Source organism: Copidosoma floridanum, unplaced genomic scaffold (assembly GCF_036245765.1).
Source record: "Copidosoma floridanum isolate Cflo_tuat_1 unplaced genomic scaffold, Cflo_Japanese_pri ptg000006l, whole genome shotgun sequence".
Taxonomy (NCBI): domain Eukaryota; kingdom Metazoa; phylum Arthropoda; class Insecta; order Hymenoptera; family Encyrtidae; genus Copidosoma; species Copidosoma floridanum.
In genome coordinates this window covers 26,030,469-26,056,005 of record NW_028321883.1, presented here as the reverse complement: position 1 = coordinate 26,056,005, position 25,537 = coordinate 26,030,469, and the positions used below count along the sequence as shown (strand labels likewise).

At 42.7% G+C, this 25,537-nt stretch overlaps 1 protein-coding gene across 4 annotated transcripts; it reads left to right on the top strand.

The window, feature by feature from the left end:
• The first annotated feature begins 1 nt into the window (after window position 1).
• On the top strand, window positions 2-24,947 carry LOC106647089 (uncharacterized). Of its 4 annotated transcripts, none has more exons than XM_089598562.1 (6): window positions 2-140; window positions 22,368-22,623; window positions 22,708-22,822; window positions 22,922-23,069; window positions 23,139-23,542; window positions 23,617-24,947. In XM_089598562.1, exons 2-6 carry the CDS (start codon window positions 22,396-22,398, stop codon window positions 23,910-23,912), a joined length of 1,191 nt encoding a protein of 396 aa, XP_089454688.1. In that variant the 5' UTR covers window positions 2-140; window positions 22,368-22,395; the 3' UTR covers window positions 23,913-24,947. The 4 variants fall into 4 exon arrangements, with proteins under 4 accessions (XP_089454688.1, XP_089454687.1, XP_014218831.1 ...); XM_089598561.1 differs by lacking the exon at window positions 2-140 and adding an exon at window positions 2,602-3,048; XM_014363345.2 differs by lacking the exon at window positions 2-140 and adding an exon at window positions 14,569-14,626.
• The last annotated feature ends 590 nt before the right edge of the window (window positions 24,948-25,537 follow it).

Sequence of the window (25,537 nt, the reverse complement as noted above, 5' to 3'; positions counted from 1 at the left end):
CGGGAAGTCCATCGGTACCGCTGCTGCTGTTGTTGCCTGCCACCTGCTACGTGCATACCGCATGAATTAGAACTACGTCTTCGCGGAAGATTCGTAGCCCAGCCCGCTGTAGTTTTTTCGCCTGTCCCTTCACTCGAGAGGTATGTCACACGTGAATTTCCATTTATAAATCGCAACGAGCGACCAAAAATACGTGTCTATATGCATATGCCAGTATTCAGTGCGTCTATTTGATGAGGAAAAAAAAAAAAGAATACAAACTCGTGTATATAGGGGGGGCACACCGCTCGGCTTACTAGCCTGACGGACCGTCACGATAACTTCAGCAATCGCGTATCCTGACCATTGTACAATATCCACATTTTCCTCGTGTATATTATTTTTACGCAGTTTGTCGGTTGTACCATTTTTCACGTACGTTGGGGATTTTGTGTTTTAAACAAAACATGTACAATTGATCGGTCGATTGTTTATTTTTGACGATGCAAACAGCTGTCGCCTGACGCGACGCCGCTGCACAATAAATAACTCTTGAGAGATGCTTAAGGAGCAAAGGCTTTTTTGAATTGTTAATGAAGATTTTTTTACTACTTGCACCGAAGTAGGACAGTAGAATGGATCTTTAACCAAAGTCGCTTAAACCCCTGTTATTTTCTACTGCGAGTAGTAGTAGCTGTCGTAACTTCGTTTTTTTTTTAAATAATGGACCCAGGGGATTTTTGTCTTTCAAGTATTTTTTATGCTAGAATTACGGTAAACTAAAAAACTTGGCAACACATTACCAGTGCCACGATCAATCGGATGGGATAAAAAGTTTGGGAAGCTTTCACTTTTCGATTTCACACTGCAGCAGAGAGAAGTTGATTGTCAACTTCGCCGCAAGCATATACATGATATTGTAATGGCGTCGTTGGGGTAAGACGAATTTTCTGGCACTACTCCCGTTACTGCATTTCGAAAGTTGGTGCAAGCCTTCCGTTATTAATTAATTATATTGAGAAAAGTGTTTCAAGAAGAATTACAGTACTTTGGAAAGTATACATGAATTATTCAAAATTTGACCACATACATTGTAAAAATGTATATTTTGTCACGTAATATTGCTTACCATGTGCATAACAAAAAACTGCCATGCAGAATAATTTTTCTTATGCAGTAACATTTGTTGTAACTCTTTTCTTTGCATAAGTGTTTAATCGCAAGGAGAGCCAATGTAATATTTAATCGTATTTGATTGAACATCGATTGTTTCATCGTATCTTTGGTTCGATCACTTTCGACTTTTCTATCATATGTGATTTTTTAATTGTTCATAATTTCGAACACTTCATTTAGGGCACTTTTGAAAATCTAATTTCATTATTCCAATACAGAGGGCTACGAGTAAAGGATTGAACAGGTAAAATAAAATAAAAAAATCAAATGACCAATATTTTTTTTCAAAAGTCATTAATCGCATTTTTCAACTACGATTTCGAACTAATAGAGATAATAAGCCATTGACACTGCGATTGTGGTAGCGATGTCATATGATGTGTGAAATATATATATGTATTATATATATATACATATACTCAAGCACAATTTCTCTTAGTTAATGATATCAATAAACACCAGGAATGAAACGTACAAAGGCAGATAAGGTTTTATCTCTGAAACACCAACTGTAGATTTTCCAACTTCAACTTCGACATAAAGGTTGCCTGTACAGTGGGGGCCGTGTTCATCAAACTTCGATTCCCGAGCTGTCCTGAAACTTGACCGTCAGCTCGCAGTCAGCTGTGTGTATATGCGTGTTTTCTGTGCCGGCAGGCAGGTATTCCCGTATACCTATTCGCGCCTTTCTCGAGGTCGAAGCTTACTGTGCATATATATATATTAGCGTATTCGTGCACGGGGGACGGAGGGACACGGCGGAATGACGAGACTTTTTCGTACGAGCAAAAACATGTTGAACTGTCATTATGTTAAACTAAAGTATCACTACATTTGCCTCTTGAGATTATAGCTATGATAGTTTTTAAATTCGCACATCGTACTTTTCCCTCAAATATCAACCTTCTATCAAACGTACACTGTCAAATTAAATCGAACGCTTGATGAAATTGTCAAAGTGGAATGAAAAAAAGTGTCGCGGAGCGCCAATCTTCGGCTCTTTTTCCTGCGTTCCATGATGCCCCACGAGTGGAATGCGCAACGGTAATAACCGTCAGGTCCGAAATTCCAGAACGCAATCGTTCCCCGTTTGAAAATACACCAGCTTCGAATTCCGATCCCTCGATGCCTATTAAAAAAAAAACCATCGGCTTTCAGTTTCCCATACAACATTCACCCGAAATCGCGTGTACCTGAAGTATGTATCTCCAAATGAACAGATTGTCAAATCATATCGCGTCTGCCCTACCTGCCCCTAACGTGCAACCGGAGCATTTATATATATATATATATATGATAATATAAACCTCGCAAGTCTCACGCAACACACCCAATGAGAGAGGGGAATGTGCGCGCGCGTCCAACTCGCTCCATCTGACTGCGCCTCTTGTGTGTTTCGTGTGCCATGCAGACTCAATTCCCCCTCGCGAAGTTCGTGCCGCGCGTCGTTCTCCGCCGCTCTTACCTTATTCGTTTTGACTGAAAAGTAGATAAATAGATCCTCATTGCGTTATCACGATTCAATTTTCCATCAAAGTGTTGAAGTATTAAAAAAAAAAAGAGAGAAAATAGAAGAAAAAAAAAAACAGTACCGCGTGTATATAGGTGAAAGAGCATTTCGGAGCAGCTCCGAAAGTGCGTGGAGGGCGAAAAAAGTGTAATAAAATACCATCAAGTTAAAAACCATGCCCACGAAGCCGACGGCAGCTCGAATCCTCACTCAGCAGTCCGTACTGTCTTTCGACCATCCAAAGTCCCATCGGCGTCCGTCTCTGTACAGCTGTAAAATTTGAAGTTGGGAGTACACCTACAAGCCAACAGCAACGTCTGTCGGCGTCACCTCGGGCACCATATAGGCCCTCTCTCATACATATACATACATACATACACAAGGTAAGTCAGATGTCCGACTCCGAAACGAATATACACTTTTTTTTTTTTTTTCACTCTTCTACCGAATGTTAACATATTATGTGCTCCGAAAATTCTAGTAGCATTATGCACCCATGTTCATTAGGTACATGTACCCTATATATATATATTTACATGGAGGCATGTCAGACGCGTGGATTTGTGTACATATATTCTGTCGGATGGAGTGTACATCTATATTATGTGTATAGCTGTCGCGATAACGATGCGCCTGTACGATGCAGCTCATGGCGCGCGAAGCCGGCAGGCGTATAAGTATCGGAGCACGAGAAGGCGCGCGCAGACGTCAACCTCTTTTGCCGCCTATCTCGTGTGTGAAGCGCGGCGGTGGCTTCCCATGCCCGCGTCTGGACCGTTCCAATGTACACACTTGCATCCGATTCTTTTTTGACAGATGTACATAAATATACTCTGCACACACGGATATTGTGATTAAATTATTCGTTTGGCCATTGCTCCCGAACTTCGAATTGGCAATCATATGCGCTATACTCTCTGAATCCGGATGTTGATGTGGTGGTAATATATAAGTACAAATATGTACCAGTGAAGTTAATATTGAGCGAAAAATCACCTGTAAGTTTTACCGATAAGTTGTGAGCTTTTAACTATCGTTTATTTCAATCAACAAAAATTAGGTTTTGGCGATTATAGGATAAGTCCTGCAGCGTAATTGTAAAGTAAGTAAGGGTAGGAGTAAGAGGAGCAGGTCACCCATAGAGCGAGGAGCATGGCGGCGGCGAGCGTGTATGCATGTACCTATATATATTTTGTCGTATAGTGTCTATACACCACGCCACGAGCCCGCCAATAACCCGCCATGTCTCTCTGCCCGCACACCTATAGGTACATATATACATATATACATATAGTTTACCTTTGTTGCACACTATGTATGTATATATGTATGTTACACGATCAACCCTCACCGCAGAGAGCGGCTTGCCTGCGTGTGCCACTTTTGCGATTATGGAGGCCATGGTGTCGTCAGAGAGTGACGTCGGTGACATCGATCGCGCGAATTTGGCGTGTGTGTAATAGGGTTGCCGATGTCTAGCCGGCTGGAATGAACTTTCTTTCGCGTGGGTGGCACTTTTACTTTCGAGCTTTTTTTTTTCTTTTTCTTCGGAAAGTGTTTTTACTTGCTCGTGATCGTCAAAAGTTGGCGATCCCATGTTTTGTCCTTGGAATACGTGTATATTTTTTTGTTTTATCGCGGTAGTTTGCCAGATAACTTTTTTTTTTTTCGCTGCGTATTAGTGTATGCCAAGGCCACTCTTGGTTGTTGAAATGAAAAAAAAAAAAAAATAAATAAATAAAATAAAATCCCGATAAAATATCGGACCGAGCGAAACATCAAATTTTCTCTCGTTCGCGTCTGATTACACCACCCGTCGCAAGCAGAAAAAAAAAAATGTTTTTGAATATAATAAATGTAACTCTCTACGTATGTGCACGAGAGAGAGGGAAAGAGAAATTGTTTATTTTTTCAATTAAAATTAAGTAGCATCTTATCGCAATAAAGATTATCTCGTTCGTTACCTTTTTTTTCTTTATTTTTTTTTTTTCTCTTCAACAATAAGCAAACGATAAATTAAATTTCACGCTTGTTGATTTCAAGGTGGTTTGATCAATAAAAGAACACGGCACACAAAGCCAGCTCGGTTATCTTTGTTTCAGAACCGAGTGTGGAAATAAAACTTTTTTTTTCTCTCTCTTACTGTAGCGCAAACTTTGTCAATCCTACGTTTCCTTTGTCAGTTTACTTGGTTATATTTATCTTTTCTTTTTTTTCAAAAGCAAAATAAGAGGGAGAATAAAAATTTTTTTTATTTTTTTTATATTAAAGCGTTCGCACGAATTTACGAGCACTTTTCGTCGAAATGGCGCACTTTTACCGTGCACTGCATCCGTTGTTTCAGCGCTCAGGTGTCACTGACCGATTCCGGGGTCAGCCTTGAATATCCGACTCTGCGTGCATCATCACCAACAACACATCGTTCGATCACTTTGCAACCCGTTCGGCTCTTGGGTTGTTTTAGACATCCACGAGCCTCAAATTAATTTTAATGCAGAGCTTGCACTTTTTTTTAAAATCAAATTTTATCGAAAGTAAACGACGATTTACTCGTTGAAAAAGTAATAGTGCTAAAATTCTCTTTCGAGGTGCGATCCAATCCACTCGGCCAAAAGAGATATTCCACAAAAAAAAGCCCTGAACGCGTTATTTCGGTAAAATCCAAAACTGCAATCCCCATGAATAACAGAACCTGTCAAAACAGACGTGTAACCGCCCCAATCGAACTCGGCAATTTCCTCGGCTCGCTCCGTTTTCCAAGAATATACGACAGAGTGTGCCGCTAACGAGTACAATAAACGTGCAGTGCTCGCACCTATATACATAGGTACGATCCAAAATCTAACGCGTCTCCCTTTTATCCGCACCGCAGATGACCCAAAGTACAATGGTATATACAATACAATTCCCAAGTCTCGTAATGGATATAGACACCGGCGCGCCGGTATGTAAATATATGTGTACGATACACGCACCCCTACGTGCTGTATGAGGCTCTTTTACCGTCAAGCTTGAATCAGATGGCGCCAGGGCACGTCGCGGCTGTCATACTTACACACCGTCAAATTTACAGTTGTGTATTGTGTTCGTGAGCCTATCTGTGTAATGAGCAAAGCAGAAGACATAACCTTTGTAAATGATTGCTGTTGTTTGCAGACAATTTTTGTTTGCATTTACGTTTAAAGATAGTAGGAAAAATGAAGTGCAGTGTAATATCCTGCGATAAAAAAGTGAAATTTAAATTTCCTTCTGATAGTGTGATAAAAAAAATAAGTGGCTCGAAGCAATTGGGAGACCAACATTTTTGCCGCTCCCAAGTCATGGCTTACCTGTCCACGAGTTCTGCTTTTCTTTCACTGACTCTTGCTCCTTTCCCTTTTAAAAGCTTTTTCAATTCTGAAACTTTTAAGCTCCCATAATATTCTTTCTTGTCTTCCTTATTCATTTCAAAATTTCAAATATTGCGCTTTACCACTACACTTTAATTTCCTATGTACATACAATACTGAAAAGTAATGTTGTGTGAGTGAGACGGCCATGACAGCCGCGACGTGCCCTGGCGCCATCTGATTCAAGCTTGACGGTAAAAGAGCCTCATACGGGGACGAGATTTATATGCCTACGCCGGTGCGCTCGAAAATAGATCCCAAAGCTCCGATACTTTACTCACCTTCCACGCGCAAAATAAATATATATATCTCGGCTCTTGCTGATTCGTTGGGCGCACAGTGTGTTGTCGTGTCGCGTGTAAATTGTTCCACTTTACCAACGATGCTGTACGTATCTATCCGAGTGCCATTGCCCTCGCCTGTATACACGGGGTGGAAAACGTCAACGGACGACATATAGAGCAACCAAGCCATTGTATGGACAGCAGTTTTGCGCATTTATACATAAGTACACACAGAAGCAAAAGCAGTTGTGTCTCTGCGGCGGACGTTTTCGGAATTATATGTACACAAGCGAAGCAGGTGTGCTCTCGCGCGCGATTGTACTTTCTATTTTTTTTTCTCCTCGCATCGGAGTATATACGTGTACGCGTTTTTTTTTTCTCTCGCCAAGTGTGATCTCGTCGTTGCGGTGAAAATGTAGGCTATCGGCCATGCGGAATCTGCTCAAAGTTGGAGCATCGGACAACGAAACAGCCGATTGGCACCGCAAGGACTTTTATACATATTTGTCGCTGATGATTTGGGGGGGAAAAAAAAGAAAGAAAAACACTATATAGTTTCAAATAAAAGAGGGCGTGCGCATATTTATATAATAGGTACTCGGGCTCCCTCCACACGTTGTATGCTCTCCGTGTAGTTTTACCCACGACGCTTTTTCGACCGGATTTCCCCAAAGACTCTTTTTGCGCTCGCCTTGGTTTTTATTTCTCGGTAAATATCTATAAATACCCCGAGAAGAGAGGAGAAGGGGCGGGAAAGAAAATAAAAGTGTACAACTCGAAGTTTATTCGAGAAAATCACGGCAACTATACCACGTACGCGCGAGTATGGTAAAAAGGCCAAGAGCATCGTCGTCAAACTCCCATGCGAAAATCAAGCGCGATGAGAGGGAAATAAAATGCAAATATTTGCGCTGCACTTCGAAGGATATATATAATATATATGCAGATGAGAAAAAGAGACTCATCTCCACATGGCCAGCGCAAGGTGCTTCGCTATACGAGAGTTTGATATTGCGCGTAAGAAGGGGCCCCGAGAACATAGTATACAAAATATTCGGGTCACGGGTCCCCTTCCTCCTCTTCCTTTGGGGTGTTTCATACGTGTGCAAGTTTACGTGTATATATACATATATAGGCACCGTGTGGCATTTCTCGAATTCCTCGTGCGATCGAGTCAACTCCACTTGAGTAAGTACGCGAAGAAGAAGGTGGAGAGAGAGATGGTGAGACAGGGGACGATTAGCTGTCAGATTTACTTGGCCATACGTACTTTTGTACCATGTAACTATAAAGGTGGGCGCTTTTTATTTTTATAAATCTTCGTTTCGTTTTGTCGGTGGTCGCGTTCCTTTGGGTTTTACTGTTATATACACGTCGATATCTGGGTTAATGCTCGCCGAAAGGACAGGGGGGCCTTTTTTTTTTTTTTTAATTTTATCTCCCAAGCGAATCACGCCCACCTTTATCCCTGTGCCAAATCTCTCGTGGGCTTTACCAATCGTCAATTATCGACCCATTATCGCGAATACCTTTCGACGTCCATCGAGACAAGCTCACATGGTGCAGACGCGCATAAATGAAAGCACGTTCCGATCGAGCGCTTTCACATTTCGTGAAATGACGGAAACGGCATGACAAGAACACGAAACTTTTGGAGAGACCGTAACACGCCAATGATTTTAGAAATGAAAATCCACGAGATTCGCTATGACAATGAGAAGAAAAAAAAAAAGCAAATGCACGTTTCTGCGTTGGCAAAAAAAAAAGCGAGTTACTTGACACGTACAAAACAATACCCGCGCAACGAGGGCCATTCAGCCGTGACATTAGTTCACCCGACAACATTTTCGATTTCACTCCGCCGTGTGCACACCACCTGATACCCCCCTGACGTAACCCGCGCCGTTCCATATTTTTCGGGCGACTTTCCTCGGATACACTTTCGCGAAAGCGTATACATTCGCGAGAATATAGAGGTCCGTTATAGTCGCGCGGCCACTTGGACCCAAGTGACAGCGAGAGTCCGTGCAGGCGGTCACAAGTTCACGCACACGTATATATATATATATATTCGGACGGACAAACAGCGAGACGCGCTAAAGAGGGAGTAGAGAGAGAAATGAAAGTATTGAGGTAGTACATAATAGTGGGTAACCGTGTCACGGATGTGGAGGCGCGTTTTCATTTTAGATCCAGCGTGGATTTGTGTCTGTATACCCTGGTGTGCACATTTATAATATATAAGTAAGGATACGCGCGTTTTTCTCTTCCTTTATGGAAATTTGTTCTTCCACTTTGACAATTTCCTACATTTTTCCACGCGGATGAAAAAATAGTCGCTTCGTTGACAATAGTATATATATATATCCACATCATTATGTTGTAGATATGTCTACCACTGCTATGTCAAAAAGCCTCTCTACCATATACATAGAAATCTACAGCTATACAGATATATAATATATAAATAGAATCAGAGTTTCTTTTTGTTTGTTTCCTCCTATTTCTTTTGTAATTGGATCCTTGAAATTTTACTGACCGTATACATACATGTAACTCACTCTCGCTTCCCTCTGAAATTAACATACAGCGCCATCGTTGCACAAATTTAATCAACTTTTTTTTTTCCTTGTCTCTCTTTTTTTTTTTCTTTGCACAATAAATCTAAAAAAAGACGCAATTACGTAAAGAGAGAAGTGCACTGGAGTGTGTACTTGATGGTTACATTTCCAGTTAGCGGTGGTGTAACCAATATTTTTTACGATTGTTCTTTGGTACAAAAACGTGTAGAGCCGTCACAGAACTCGATAATCGTCAGAAACGGGTACGGTCGATCGGTTGGACTTTCAGTTCCTCATCGTTACGGCACATCCCAAAGAAGCGCAAGTTGGGAGAATCGAGTAACGGTATGATAACATCCAAGTGTGCCTCTGCATCGTTGTCCCTCCTCAGAGTGCCGTTATAAGCCCCTGCACGGAAACACCGGTATCGTGTACAATACCACATGTGCTACAGGCGCGAAGGAGAGGAAAAATCACGAGAGCTAATGTGCAGCGACACAACGCGGGCGTGTCGGTGGGAAACGAGACTGAAAGTTCGGTAGGTGGAGCAGGTAACGGTGTCAGGGACGCGAGTGCCGGGGCGCCCCCCCTCGTCTAGACGCACACGCGTGAGTTTGCCGGGATTATTGCTCGGTATAGGTGTATATCATACCTTTACCTGCGTTTGCTCGAGGAGGATTTCACTGATGGAGGCTCGTCATCGGTCTTGAACTTGGACGGATTGCACGGCGAAAGGAGCCGGAGTAGAGCTTCTTTTTTTTTTTTTTTTTCCTCCTCGTTACGCGGACGCTTTCGTTCGGTGAAAGTGAAATTTGAACGGTGGTTGTTTTTTGGGGGGGAACTGCGGACCACTCGCTTATTCGGTCATGCGATGGCTCGGATTGATTGCAGCTGATGAACCCACTTTGGGGAACAGGTACTCCACGGGAAGTTTCATAAAGCTATTGTAAGCGCCATCGCTTCTCCAAACACCGATACTCTTTTTCATTAGTGTTGCCAAGTTTTGGTCCAAAGCATCAAGTGATCTTGTTTCGCTCATCTGTATCGCCAACACGTGCCATTTTTTAAGCTAAACCAAAAAGTTGACATAAAAATGTGTCTTCGCGATGACTACACCGTATTTTCAAAGACCGCGATTGCACGAGTAAAGCAGATTACGCATGAATTATGAATAAATTTGTCTCGCGTGAAATGTACAGTAGGAAGTGTTCGCGGTGAGCTGTGATTGTACGCTGGTGATGTCCTGCGGTTTCCTCGTCGTCTCTGCTTGTATAAGCTTTTAATGTCCGGGCAGACATTTAGTGGTCTGTTCGAATTCAATTTTCATAAAAAATAACGCTGCATTGAAAAAAATGACGAGCAGAGCCTTTTTAACTACAATTTACAACAAAATTCTTTTAATAAATTACGAAATTATTCGGTGTTGTGTCGTGCAAAATCTTACAGAATAAAATTAGTCGAAGTGTCCGCTGTCAACGTATCCATACGACAACGTCTTACAGTGACTTTTGGCGATTTGCATAGATCGCATGATTTTTTTTTTTTTTTTTTTTTTTTTTTTTTTTTTTAAGCTGTCGTATCTTTTATAAATCCACGAGATCGTGTAAATCTTGAAATTATATTTCTGGAGTTTCTTTGCTTCTGTAGAAAGTTGTCTGGCGCGCTGTAATGGGTATCTCTCGAGTTTCACGTTACGTCACGATTAAATCCTCTGCGTTTGTCACTTATCGCGTCTCTAACCATAAATCACGAATTTTACACAGATCGGACATCAGAGGATTATAAAACAAGCTTAAAAGTCTTTTGCTTTTTTTTGGGGGAAAAGGGGTTAATAAATCGGGAATTTCTCTCTGTCACATGAAGGTATATGTAAAATTCGAAAAATCCCCCCCAAAAAACTACGTTGTACTTACTCAGCTATAATTGTACAAAAATAACAGCAAAAAGGATACTACCGACACCAGCGTGAAAAAAAAAAAGAGATACATCTGCAAATCCACGCAAAACCATTTTCGGTTGAGCCTCCGCGAGCGGACGATTTTTTTTTCGGATCGTCGACCCATGTTTGGTGCCTCGCACAGCCTTGCAGATATCCGGTTCTAAAAAACGCAGCCAATCGGCGTCCCTCCTCTGCAGAAGCGCGCACGCCGCGATTGGCTGGCTCTTTTTTTTTCCACAAACGCCGAGTAAATTTTTTTTCTCTCTCCTCTCCCCAAAATCACGAGAGCAGATCTGCCTCTATTTATAGATTAGAGCGCCTCCGCGAGTCCCCTCAAAGATTTTGCATTCTTTTTCCCCGGTGCCTCTCTCTCGCTCTTCGGCTCGCTGAAATTATTGTCAACAGCCAAGGCCAAGCCTCTTTTTTTCGTTGTTTTTGTTTCCGGTGTAAAATTAAACTGCTTATTCACAAAGCGCAAGAGCACCTCTGTGCAATGCAACTATTGCCAGTGCCTTGAACTTCCTCCCCCCCCCCAAATCAAATGGTAATTATCTCCGTCATTGTTCGCCGTTGGATATTACCATCCTCGCATTGAGCTTTTGTTTCGATGAAAACCGACCTTGGGAGATATAGCCGAAACGTTCGTTGGCATTTTGTATTTCTTGCGCGCAGATTACGTAAGGATATATATATATGTTTATTCTCCGATCGCTTTGTTTTATCGATCGAGTTCAAAAATGTGGGCAGACAAAGACGCTGTCAAAGGTGTCACACGACGGAGATGCTAAAGATGCACCGAGTTGAAGCGCTGCTCGTTAGATCACCGATTATAGCGACATATTGCAAGACTCTTATCACCGATGAGCGAACCTCTTCGAGAGCAAAAAGAAAAAAAAAAGGAAAATCCGTCACGACTTTTCAACAAAATATAAAAATCTAGCTAAATAGCGACAGAAAGTCAAATTATGCAATGAAAATGGTAATACATGTGATGGTATAATAAAACGAAAGAAGGAATGTAACGACATGTTATTTAGTTATAAAAGGCGAAAAGTATGTTGGGAAAGTAAAAAGATTGTAAATTAATCTGTACTTGGAAACAAATAAACAACGAATAATTAAAAAATTGTATTAAAATCTAGCTCGATTTCTAGAGGCTCGTGGTCAAAAAAAAAAAAAAAAAAAAAAAAAAAACCCAACTCGCGATGTAAATAGAAGCGGCGTTTCCACTATACAAACACATGATGAATATTTAGATAACAATGAGACGATGCGTCGATGCTCTCTGATGTCTATTAATTCCTCTGCGTTTCTCCTGTCGAGCATCGTTTTGTTTTTCTCTTCCTTATCGTCAGCTGTCAGTTTTAACGATCGAAAACAATTGCCACCGAAGCAACACTCGAGTGTAATGCACTTGGCGATGATGCTTAGGTAGAAAAAAAAAAAAAAAAGAAATAAATACATTAATAACAGCTCGAGCAAGTGGTCGGCAATTAACGAGTATCGTTAATCAAGTAAGAGAGTATTTTTGTCACTCTGTAACCGTCGAGTGATTGATAGTTTCGAGCTTATAATATGTGTATCCACGCAATAGTCACTGCACAGTTGTTTACACGCGTCGTTGCATATAGAGCCAAGTCGGGAAGGAAATTACCTCGGCACTGCAATTTTTTTCTACGAGTGGAGAGCGTAAGAGCCAACTTTACTTGACGATCGGTAACTCCTTCCTCTACTTACCGTGGCTCTTCATTCACACTCGCGAGAATCTATAATTAGCCACTCGGTAAAGGCACAATAACCCATGCACACGGTGTGTTTGAGCAAAGCTGGAGAGTATTAAAAAAAAAAAAAATGAGAGAGAGTTTTAAGTTACGCGTCCACTCGCTAATTGACCAACGCCTCTTTGCTTCTTTTCTCCGGTGACTGCGGATTTCCCAGCTGCAGCGTAGCGGCCCAAATCGCCCGGTTCTCTTTTCAATTTCTTATTACACCTCTTCCTTCTCTGCAGCGCTTATCTAGTGGCCGTTTCATTTTTTTTTCACGAGTCGGGCATCAAGTGTATAGTATATAACGTGTGTCTTATCGAGCAAAAGAGGGAGGGAGAAAAAATCGTTGCCACCATGTGCGTGTGGATAATTAATTACGTCTTGATAAATTTGATAAAGCCCGGAGAAGGTCTCTGTACAGTGAGTATTGTTCAATATCAGTAGAAAAAAAAAAAAAAAAAAAAAAAAAAAATGGTTATCAGAGCAGCAACAGTGTTTCCAAGCGCTACTTACGTGCTCTTTCCTCCCCCGCAACGCACTTACCATTTTCTTCTCCGCTACTACGTACGTGCGACTTGTATATTGCACTTATCGCTCAATTATTCCTTTCGTTGCAATGACGCACGTTGGAGTGTACATCAGTTTTACTTAATTAATATGTATGTTTGTGGATGATGGGGAGCTCGCGCGCTGACGGATGGATCGTTTGTTTGCGCGCGAGAGAGATTCAAGGCTCCCTGGAGGGTATTTTTGCGGCGCTTGTTGTTTCTGGCGTGATTTTTAGCTCTATTCATTTTTTTTTTCGAAAATATGTGTCATTACCGATTTTAGAGAGTTACACTAGTTCGCTCCGTCATTGTCGGTGTATATACAGAGTCGTACTCCCAAGGGGCTGGATACGAGTTGCGTTGAAACATAATATTTACTTTTAACCTCGGGTTAATCGCTACGAATAGTATTGAAGAGGAAAAAAAAAAACAAAAAAAAAACAACTACACCGATATAACTATTAACTGGGTTTTACAAATAAAAATGACACCTCCTCCTCGGCTATACTTTAACCCCAAGAAATAATGTGATTTTGCGAATTTCCTGGAAAGTTGTTTTTCCCGTGTTCACACTTTTAACACAATATGTATACCTACGTACAGAGTGTAAAAGGTGGATACTTGGTATTTATCAAAGATTGGCGTTTGCACACACCTCCACGCTTGATCCATACAAACTTATCAAATTTGCTCCAACCCATGCACGAAAAAATGTATAGCCACCCACCCCTTCTCCTTGTACCAAAGTGAAGGGGAAACAGCGAGAGAGAGAGAGAGAGAAGATAGTGGGAGTCGGAGAGCTTGCAAATGAGGAGGGAAGGGATAGAGAGATATCCACAGCGCGAAAGAAAGCGCGACTTGAGTGGCAAGTAAGTAAGTAAGTGAGTAGGTATTATGGCTGACTGGCGTCAGTGGCGATTCGCGGTGTTATACTGAACGTCGCACGTGGCAACGCCGCGGAGAGAACAAGCCGGCCCGGTCGCTTTGCTTACCTTACACATTACATACATACCTATACTTATTTTCCGTGCTTTTGTACTGCAGTAATTGCGGTGCCATATGCGGTGTACGTTACCTTCATTGCGCTGTTGTTACGTGCCTTTTCGGCGATGTGTGCACTTGACTTACTGGCCTCTGGGTTCTATTTGAACTAAAAAAAAAAAAAAAAAAAAACCTGGTGGTGAATACCAATATACATGTTCAAACACGTATCAATGGGCACACGGTGTCTGATGGACAGCGCAGAGTTTTATTTCATGTGTGGATGAAAAAAAAAAGAAAAAAAAACTTGCAACCGTTTGCTACGATTTGTGAAATTGCCTCGCGAGGGTTGTGAAATAAAAAAAAAAAAAATACAAAGTGCGATTGGATACAGAGAGAGAGAGACACTGACGGTTTGTGGGTGGAGTTCCAAGTGGTGTATAATATAGCTGATCGGTTCTCACAATGTACATTCAAAGATGAATGACACAAGGTAATTGGCATTTATTTTTATTTGCGATGGTGAGCAACGTTTTTGACTCGTACGAGATCGCGTTGTTTTGGTCGGTGACATTATTCTTCGTTTCCATCCTATACGCAACACTTACCCAAGTGTAGACTGCTCTGATCATCCCTCATAAAATCCTTTAAAAAAAAAAAATATCCTTAGCTCGTACAAAGATTTCGTACCCGCGTATTTGAAAATATATTATATGCGCGCCACCTCCGCACATATCAGCGCACGTAAGTATATTGTATACCCGCGCGAGGGGAAAGGAACACACCCGGCTCACGTTTATTTGCTTGCGTTATAATTATGTTGATGCGGTGCTTATTCGTAGACATATGAAAAAACACGCACACGTATCTCGAAACGGCGGACATGTTGGTGCAAAACTGGTTTATTTTTGCGCGGACCGCGGTGCCACCATTTTATACACGCTCGCCGCGCGCTTATCTCTCCATGTGTGTGTGTGTTGGCGTGTAAGATTTTTGTCCAAAGCTACGGAGCTTGTGCGCTGTAGGTATATATATGGAGATGGAGAAAGGAGGTAGTTTTTCGACTCGAGGGACGCTGAGCTTTGCTCGCGAAAGATATACGGTTATTGGGGCTCCTGTGGCGGTTGTAGAAATCGGTATACATATTGCGTCCGTGTTGATTTTCATGTCGATTTTTCCCCTTTTGGTGTAAGTATTGATTTCATTTATCGTATCGAGTGATTTTAGATTGTATACTTTCTAGTCGTAAAAGCTTTTATCATAAATCGATTCGACATCTGTGACGATTTTTCTCCCAATAACCCCCAATACGATATCGAGTATCTTTCACGTTGACACACACAACAAAGTCTCGTTTTTTTTTTTTTTTTTTTTTTTTTTTTTTTTTTTTCTACATTTGTAGATTTACGTAAAAAGCAAGTACAGTATCGGTACACAAGCGTATATAAAGTCGCCTTGAAAAAGCCGGGAAAGGTCAACGCGCGACAGGTGGCTCGGTCCCTGTACTCTTTAGCCATGACGATGTGTGCGCGCTACGTATTTTTTTCTTCTCCTTCTCGTGTCCACTAACTTATATATACTTGCTGCTATTTCACGGAGTTTCGAATATTTTCTGTGCATGTACCTACATACGCGCGCACGAGTGATTTCGTTTTACTTTATGTATAGGCAAAACCCAAAAATGGCACGAGTCGGCTCTTGCGATTAGAGACAAAATGTCAAGTGTTCCGTTTACGCGTATACCCACATCATATGCAGAATTGGGCGCACCATAATATATATATATATATATATATATATATATATATATATATGTGTATATGTGCACCGTTTGAGTCTCTTTTACTCTCTTCGTTTTGGTTTTTTTACGTGTGTAGGTATACGCGTGTACGCTCGAAATAACGGAGTTTTTGCTGACACTTGCGCCTCATCCCTCACTTTATTCGGGTTGGCCGGCTATATATACGCGCTCAACTCCGAAAATCTTTCATCTCCGGCTCGACGATATCGCTACTGTTTTATACGTGTACGTGTGCTGGATATCATTTGATTTGAATTTTTTTTTTTTCAAGTTGCAAAAACTCGACCGACTGGATGGACCACGACTCTGTTGGGGCATTATTTTATGGCCTCTCTATCGGTATCTCGGTTTGACCAGTTTAAAGATGCGACAAAAAAAAAAAAAAAAAAGTATCTGATGCGGAGAATCTTCATACAGCTGAATGGCCTAAACTTAAAAAAAGAAAAAAAAGAAAATTATAAAACAATGTAGTTCTTACGGTGCAAACATTGAATCGCACAAAAAATCCAAAACAACAAAGTTTGCCATCCAGTCGCGCTCCTTCTCAAAAAAAAAGGAAGACAACGAGCTTTCGAGTCCCTCCGTCGCCTAAACAACGCCCATAAGTTCGTATCGTTGGAGCTGCGAAATTGCATAAACTCACGCGTTCCTTGGCCATAGACAAAGTGAAATATTCAATAAATCACGTAATGTCTGGGCGCAGGTGGCGATTGGATATATGTACACAGGTACGTTGAGAGTACAGGATATCCAGGAGTACTTGTACGGTATGTATATAAGAACGGTATCGAAAGCGCGTACCTTCGGTGCACCGGGTATGGGAAAACTTTCTCGCAAAAACCAAAACAAACCAAACCCAGCCACCATGCGCAGGGAGCCACGGTAAACCGAGTAAACAGCTCCCCTCCACCCCGTACGCACACATAGACACGGAGATGAGATACGGTAAAAAAAAGAGAGACTATGTATGTGTGTACGCTCGCGAATACAGTTGCGCCTCCTCGATCGCGACGCCGGTATATATATACATGGTTGATAGTGCACACACTCAACGTCTCGGTGCTTCTATTTATAGAACCGGTCGGCTGTTTTGTCACGATCTCTCTTTTACTCGCGTGCGCTCATATTCTCATGCGCTCTCGTATATACACACACGTACAAGTACAGTAGGTGGTTTATATATGTATACGCATATATATACAGCGCAGCGCCGATCTTTTTGCCGTTTCGCGAAGGCCGGCTTCGCTTTCCTGTATACCCATGTGTACGTGCGCGTGTGTGTGTGTACACGGCATCGATCCCCCGATTGGTCGCTCTGCTGTAACTGCTTACTGCTCAATTCGTCGAGATCTCTGCGCGTTCAACTTCAAGTGCGATATACTTACTTGTACGTTGTCTATGTTTGTTTGTTTGTTTGTTTGTTTTTTTTTTTTTTTTTTTTTTTTTCGTATTTTTTATTTTCATTTCCAATTTTAGATCGCATTTTCTTCATACGTAGCGGTTTTTTTCGCTTCCGCGTGTGTTATTACAAATTACCATTTTGGTTCTCGATGGGGGGTATTTTTTTTTTGCTGCGCACAAATTGCGAGTGCCATTCCTGTAATACCGGGTCGAGGGAGGAAAAAAAGGAAAACAGAACCGATCGATCGGCAATTAGTTATCGTGTCAACGTTCCCTGGCTATTAGACGACGGCAAAAAAACGGTAATAAGCTGTCTTTCGATTTTATAATGGAGTAGCTCTTGATTTAATTTAAAAAAAAAAAAAAAAAATAAACGGCTACCAAGCCAGACGTGAGTGGGTATACGTACCGTTTCGCGAGGGGTTTATTATACGATTCTCGGTGCAACGAAGGGGGAAAAAAAATACAACATTACTCGTTCAACTGGACGACAATGTATAAAAGCGTAAAAGAACGCGTGTACACGATTTAGTTGGTAAATGGCACTATTTTGGAGCAGACTTTTGTTTGTATCCCGGTAAGTGTTGATCGGTAAATCGCCGGAAAATAATCAGTATCACCACGAGTGCATATACATACCTATACACTAAATACGTACTTAATTGGCGTATACCGTGAGTTTTCGAGGTCATCGCGCCATTCGATCTCTCGATGCGCATCTCACTTTTTTTACGAGGCCAGAGCTTTCATGGTATACAGGTATATAGATTAGGAGTTAATACGCACGCCGTACCACTAAACCACGTTTACAATATCGTTGAGTTTTTTTTCGTTACAAATGTATGGTATTAAAAATTATTGCAAGACAAATCAAGTCGGGTGATTTTCAGCGAACTATACGACCATACCACCACCACCACCGAAACTATGTCGCCCTCTTATTACCTTGCGTCTGCCTCTGCCCCCGCCTACTCGACTCTCTGGATATATATATGTATGCTCGGATTTTTTCGTCTGGCTAGTTTCGACTGCCCCTCTTTTTTTCAAGGCTGTCTAGGACCGCTCAGTTCTCCGTCACGAATATCAAGGTGAAGTTGGAGAAAAAAAAAAAAAATCCAATATCTGCTCGATAAATTGCCCAAACTTCATCGCCAAAGACTCGCCGTTTAAAATGACGACAAAAGAAAACGGTGAGCAGCAACAACCGATCGACTCCATCGCACCGATAAATATATGGAAATGTACACATATACACTCTAGCGATCATTCTGTCTCCCCCTCGTATGTGCATACCGCGATCGGATTGATGGAATTGCGTAACGGCCTTCTGTTTACACTCTTCTGCAGGCCAATCGACGAGCCGCTGTCGCAGTCCCCCCCGTGCCACAAATCGTTGTTTTTTATGTTTGTTACACCCGTACCGAATAAATTAATTATAAATCGTTTGGAAGTGACGATGTTCCCGTCGAAATTTTTTTCTTACTCGAGTGTATAATTTGCGCGCAACTAACTTATGCACTTTTTTGATTAAAAAAAGGAAAAAAAAGAAGAAAAAAAACTTTTCGGGTCCTTATAGAGAGTGACAAAAGGGTACGGGAGAGTCTCGCGATCCTTCAAACGCGTGGGGCCAGCTGAGTATATATACATTTTATCCACCACCGCCTACGCCCGTCTTGCATATATATAAACACACACGTCAGGTATATTATAGACATATATGTATATGAACGCGGGACGAGCCCACCAATCCCGTATACGAGCCAAGGTTGTCTCGTCCGCAACTCCAGCGCGTCTCCATTCTCCCCCCCCCTACCCCGGTTTTCGAACCGCAGACGCGCATCGGGCAAGTATGTGTGTAGGTCGGGGATCGCGGTCGACGAGCCCCCTACACTCTCCCATATACCGCCGTACATATACAAGTATATACCCATACAATGTATAATATATATATGGGGACTCGTTGCGAATTTTTTTTGCGAGCGACATCTCACCGGCGTCGGCGACCGGCATCTGCCCCGTTCGCCATGCTCATACATGTACACCAACACGCCGTTATTATTGGCCACACGTATAGAGAGAACCAGTTTATACCCGGAGGAAAGAGGGAGCGAAAAATGTGTGTGTGTGTAGTTTGTGAACCCCCCCCCCGCCATAGGCCAGCCGGCGACGAAGGGATTCGGAGGGTATTCACCCCATTATACCTAAAACATGCCCGAGGGGTTCCACGTACCGACGCGCCGGGGATACACAATCGTTTTCGGCGAGCCTCCCTTTTGGACCTACTCTCCCCCTTTCGCTTGTGTGTATTCAAAACCAAAAGTATCAACACGTGTATTCGTTCAACATATGGGTAAATGTTCGTATGGAGTCTGTCGCCGGTGGCAACCATATCAGCTGGGGATGGATGCACGTGACGCAACGCACGCGAGCTTTTTCGTCTTCTCTGATGAGCGCTGACGTAAAATATTGTTACGTGTACGTTCTGTCATTGCAAAGAGCGCCGCGCTCGAGCTTGCGTCACGTCTGCCAACGTCATTGTCGATGCTTTTGTGAGTGCGAGCGTCTATATAATATACGGAGCTTTTTACTCCTGCGCCATCGGGGTCAAAGTGCAGGAACATATAATATATGTATACGGAGCAAGGTATGCGCGCATCCGATGTTTGTGTTACGTGGCTCCTTTTCAAAGTATATGTCTATTTATTTATTATTTTTTTTTTTTCAACAAACGACATCTGTATTTATATTATGTTCCCCACCCAAGAGTGCTCGCGATCGGCGTGTTTTTGTGACCTAGATCGGTATACGTATACCGATTTTTTTTTTTTTTTTTTTTTTTTCCTCTGTTCCCTACAAAGTGAGAAAATACGTCGGCTCAAAGTATCGCAACAGTGCAACGCAGCAGCTAACTGGAAACGTCATCGTTCGCCTACACTATGCTCCGAAATAACATTCCAAAGAACACGAAGAAGAAGAAGAAGAAAATGGAGAAGAAGGGAAAAAAAAAGAATAGAAGGAGCACCAAGAATCCCAAAGAGGCGAACAGCCACACGCATAGTCGAAGATGGAAAAAAAAAAAAAAAAAAGATGATCGTACAAAGGCAGACGGACAGAGAGAGAAGAGCCATAGAGCGATATCCGGCGGTGGTGCGCGTACCGATGATCCCAAGAGGCGAAAAAAAAAAAAAAATCGTCGCGCAAAGGATACACTCCTCCACGTGGGTGGTTCGCCCCCCGAATCCTCGGGGTACACTTTTCTTTTTTTTTTAATTTACGGAGTAAAAAATATCTGCTACACTCTTTTTTACGTAGGTAACTCGCTCGCGAACTTTTGCGGTCAATCTTCGCTCCTGCACGTCAGGATAACCCGATTTCTATTTTTCCGTAACACCTAGGTGCATGAAGTTTGTATCACATTTATATACTTAACACACCCACGCGCAAAGTTGCGTGGGAGGAGGGAATAAAAAAAAAAAAATCTCCCCTCGTCTCGGTCCTCCCATATAAATATAGGTGTTACAGCGGAATGACGCGTTAGTCGTGTATGTACAGAGAGCATCGGTGCAGCCAATGCCGGTTTCGACTCTCATATATATATATAATACCCGTACTTCACTATTAAAAATGTGTAAGTGTGCGCCCGTTCAACGTGTTTCTCTCCGCAAGCGCGCAGCTTCCCGCCCTTTTTCACCATCCACCTATATATATGCATGTACACCTATACACACACCGGGTATACGTTGTACTTCGGAGCGAGTGAAGTTGGGTCCCTTTTCGTTATTACACGCAGGGGGGAAAGCAGTGAGAAAGAGAGAGCCGGGCTCTATTGTACGACGTCAGCATTTGTATAGCACCGACAGCACTGTCGCTTCATTTTGCTCCAACTTCGCGTCCCCTTTGGCCCATAGTACATCTACATACTACCGTTTCGTTTTTCGCAGTTTCGCCCAGTTGAAAAAAAAAAAAAAAAAAAAGTTGGCCCTAGTGTACCTATACAATACCCATACGAGTCTTCATTTTCAAAGTGAACAGTGAAGTTGCACGGTCGTTGTCATAAGTAGTCGAGCGTCGTGCGTTGAACGACGCGCCTATGTGTGACCTATTTTACAAAATATACGGAACGGCTCCCCCCCGTGCACGTACACCCATGCATATACGTAGTGCAGCCGGTCTATCTGTTCCATACACAGCGTAGATATATATGTATATACGTGGTAAATAAGAGGTAAGCGCGACTGGTATATTATACATAATATATATATATATATATATATATATATATATATATATATATATATATATATATATGTTTAACTGTGCGCCTTTGGAACTGACCATCGCAACGTTGTTTAATTTCCGGCTGTACCTTCCGTACGCCTATTGTATAAGGTACACATGAGATAGGTATACATACGATTTTCCAAAGGTCCACGTGTAATATGTTCTTCTTCTGCTCCTCCTTCTTTCCGTTCGTCGCGGCTGTCACAAATAAGTAGGTCGACGACTTTTCACCATCGCATTACCTGTTTCCCTTCGCAGTGCGTGGCGCGCGTTGACATCGGGGATCGGAGGAGCTCGGAGCAGCTGGAGGTCGATCGTCCACGAGGTTGTCGGAGCTGCGCCGGAGACGCCGAGCTCCTCTACTCGATCCGATTTTTCGCACCCGCTCACCCATCGGTGTATTTATACATCGATGCAATGGAACACAAGTTATTTTCAGCCGATTTTTGGGCGGGTGGGGGAGGGGACTCTCGAAGCGGGAAATCGTATATAAGGGGAGGAAAGCGTGTATGCACCGCGTGGCGCTTCGACCGACCTAACTGTCACGTGGAAGTACAGTGCACTTATATTTTACCAAATAATGTGATTGCTCGTGTGTCACGAGGGTGTGTATCGAGTGAAAGTTTGTGCTTTTCGTGATTTTAAACGTAAATGAGGAGCAAACGTAATTTTCGTAATTTGCTTTAGTGGAGAGAGAGAGAGAGAGAAAAAAAAAAGAATTAAACGATTGCGATGTAAATTCGTGTTGCAGAAAGCGTAGAAAAGTAGCAAAGGCCAAGATGTTCAATTTCCACAAGCCGAAGGTTTACCGGTCGAGTACCGGTTGCTGCATATGCAAGGCCAAATCGAGCAGTTCCCGGTTCACGGACAGTCGCAAGTACGAGGAGGACTTTATGAAGTGCTTCAAGCTCCAGGAGCGCCGCACCGGGGAGATATGCAACGCCTGCGTCCTTCTCGTCAAGAGGTGGAAGAAACTACCGGTCAGCAGTGGCCGCGACTGGCACCACGTAAGTTTCACCCTTTTTTTTTCACATACAACCCATACATACATCCATACTCATGTCTTTTTATTGAAAATCACGGGAAAACAGGTGGTGGACGCACGAGCCGGTCCGGGAATCAAAGCGTCAAAGTTCAAAGCGAAGAACAAAAAGTGCCCGATCGTCAAGAAGAAGAAGAAGCACGAGGACGACAGCGACGACTCAGGTTCGATATATATTATATATTATGTGACTTTGTTGTCGAACGAGCCGCGCGAAAAAAATGAGTGATCTAACGAAATTGTAACCTTTTTTTTGCCATTAGCAGAGGAAAACGCAGCCGGAAACGGTAGCAAAAATTCGAGCAGAGCCGGCAGCCCAGCTAGCAGCGACGAAAATGGGGACAAGCGACTGGATCACGATCCCGGCGATGCGCACGTCAGCGACTTTATCGACACGACGTACTTCACCAGGTACGTCCATCTCTCGGCGAATGAAGAAGGAAGGAAAGAAAAAAAATTCACAATTACTTTGGTTTTTAGGAAAAAAATCTGCTGCGGGGTGATATACGTGGGCAGATGCGGCGAGGTGATGATCGAGGCGTCCCTGTTCAAGCCGTGCCTGAGCTGCCTGGCGCGCCGGCAACAGCAGCACCAGCAGCAGCTCCTCGAGCGGGCCGCTTTGGCCACCTCGACCGCGGGCTCGAGTCCGGACCACTCCTCGGCCTCGGCCAGTCCCTGTCACAGCTCGGCCTCGGCCAGTCCCGCCCACAGCCTCGACTCGATCGTCTCGGGCGACAGCAAGAGCAGCGCCAAGGGCTTCCTCTGCGACTCCTCGTCCGACTCTGGCTACGACGACTTCTCCAATCCCGGTGACAGCAAAAAGCTGCAGCTCTTGCTCCAGGCACCCGCGCCCTCCATGTCCCACCTAACGATCGGCAAGCCCGGTAAATATATTTCCCTCGACAACGATTTCGCAGCGTCGAAACAGTTCACCCGAACGGTGTTTTTTCTCTTTCAGTGGTCAAGCCGGTCGCGAAGCCGCACCAGCAAATCAAGCTTATGGAGCCGATGGTGACGACGACGACGACGACGACGACGACGAGCGTGGCCGGGGCGACGGCACTGCGATTCAGAGGTTTGAAAAGCACAAAGGTACCGATTAAGCTGCTCTGTAAGCCCGTGGCGCTAGTCAGCTCGGCCAAGCTGAGCCTCGCGGGTGGTGGCCCTGTGATGCCCGACTCGGTGCTCACGGTTGTCCCGCCGGCCGTCGACTTTGCACGGTCGCCGTCCCAGAGACCGTCGCTCGCCAATTGAACCGATTGCGACGACGCTCCGGACGATCCGCTTGTTGTGCGCTAGTCACTCGACGGCCACCCATTTTTTGCTTTCCTTTGCCCAAGGAACGGGGTATGGGTGTATATACTTGCTTGTTCACGTCGTATTTCTGCCCGAGAGGTTCGTGTGGGGCAGTACTGTTGGGATCCTCAAGGCGATCGCTCCTGCCGGGGTGCGTTTCGTTCATTCATACAGTTGATCGCATGCTCGGAAAGGTATGTCTGCACCGAACGATCGCCTTGGTATTAAATTTGTCTAGTTCTAACGGTATAGGCTAATGCTAGTGTTAAGGGGGTCATAAAAACTGTTCATTTATTCATAGACAAGAAACCATCACTATTGTGTTCAAATAAAATAAATATACATATTTATATCATTTACACAACGCTGTTACAGTTGATCATCACATTGATAATACGTCCGCACGTTGAGTCGTAAGGAGCGAGAGTACAATATTACCTTCTTTATTTTTTTTTTCTCTCTTAATTTCTATTTTTGTAATATTTTTCTTACAATTTAATGTGCCAGAATATTCGTACAAGCAATCCCTAATGTAATTTGAAAACGCGCAGAAATACGATGTGGACGAATTTACAAGGGGCTCTCGAAAACACCCTCAAGTGATTAGCGCACGCACACCAAACGCGCACAATAGAGTCTTAATGTTTATTCTCTGTTTTCGCGTACATCATTATTTTTAAGTTTACGTTTACACACGCGTGTACATACATATTATATATACATATATTTATGACTATGAGTTGCAGCTTTATCTCGATGAAGTACGCACGCCAATTTTTTTTTTTTTTTTTCGCATTATAATCATGCACAGAGATCGTTTCGTTCTTATTTTTTTATACGATAGAAGTCGCTCTTTTTCAGTTGTTTCCATTTCATTGCCTATTATCGTTCCTTTTACAAACAAACAAGGATCTTCCAAGTAGAGAACAATGTTCTTTGTCGCTGGATAACACTATTTATCATTTAGTCAGGCTGTGAAGAATTTTTTTTTTTTTTTTTCAATTAGTTTATCGAAAAGAAAAAATGTTTATGCAAAAGGTGCATCACGTGCTTTTAATAACCTTTTTTTCGGTTCTATCAGGCCTAGCTAGCGACAAATCATAAAGGTGAAAATCTCTGTTTGTGAAAAATAAAAGGAACCAGTATCCGCGCTCCTAAAAACCATTCGTGAGATTCCATGACTCGAGACACTAATTCTTATTCGTTACGGGCCACTAAAAAATTTGACTACTTTCCTCAAACTTTCAATGTTTCGTGTAAATACGTTAAAAAATAAAATCGGCTCTCTTTCCGGGTGATTTTCAAACACTCGAGAGTTGACATATCACTTGACCAAGTAATTACCTGGGTGCTTATCAAAGAAGTAATTGGCGCTATCGGAAAGTAAAATTATGACAATCAAAAGGTAAAATACGTCCAAAATTGAATAAACAAAAACGAGTTCGATCAAATTAATTGATAATTAAAGTATGAGAGACGTTGAATTTGCAACGATGAAAATATATGTTGTGGTACGGTGTATGAATGTAAGAGTAAATAATAACGTTACCTCATGCTTATAAGCTCCATTTTCAAGGAGTTTA

Coding starts and splice junctions, on each gene's coding strand:
- LOC106647089 (XM_014363345.2), top strand. Junction 22,823..22,921: donor GGACGACAGCGACGACTCAG/GTTCGATATATA, acceptor TTTTGCCATTAG/CAGAGGAAAACGCAGCCGGA. Junction 23,543..23,616: donor CCTAACGATCGGCAAGCCCG/GTAAATATATTT, acceptor TTTCTCTTTCAG/TGGTCAAGCCGGTCGCGAAG.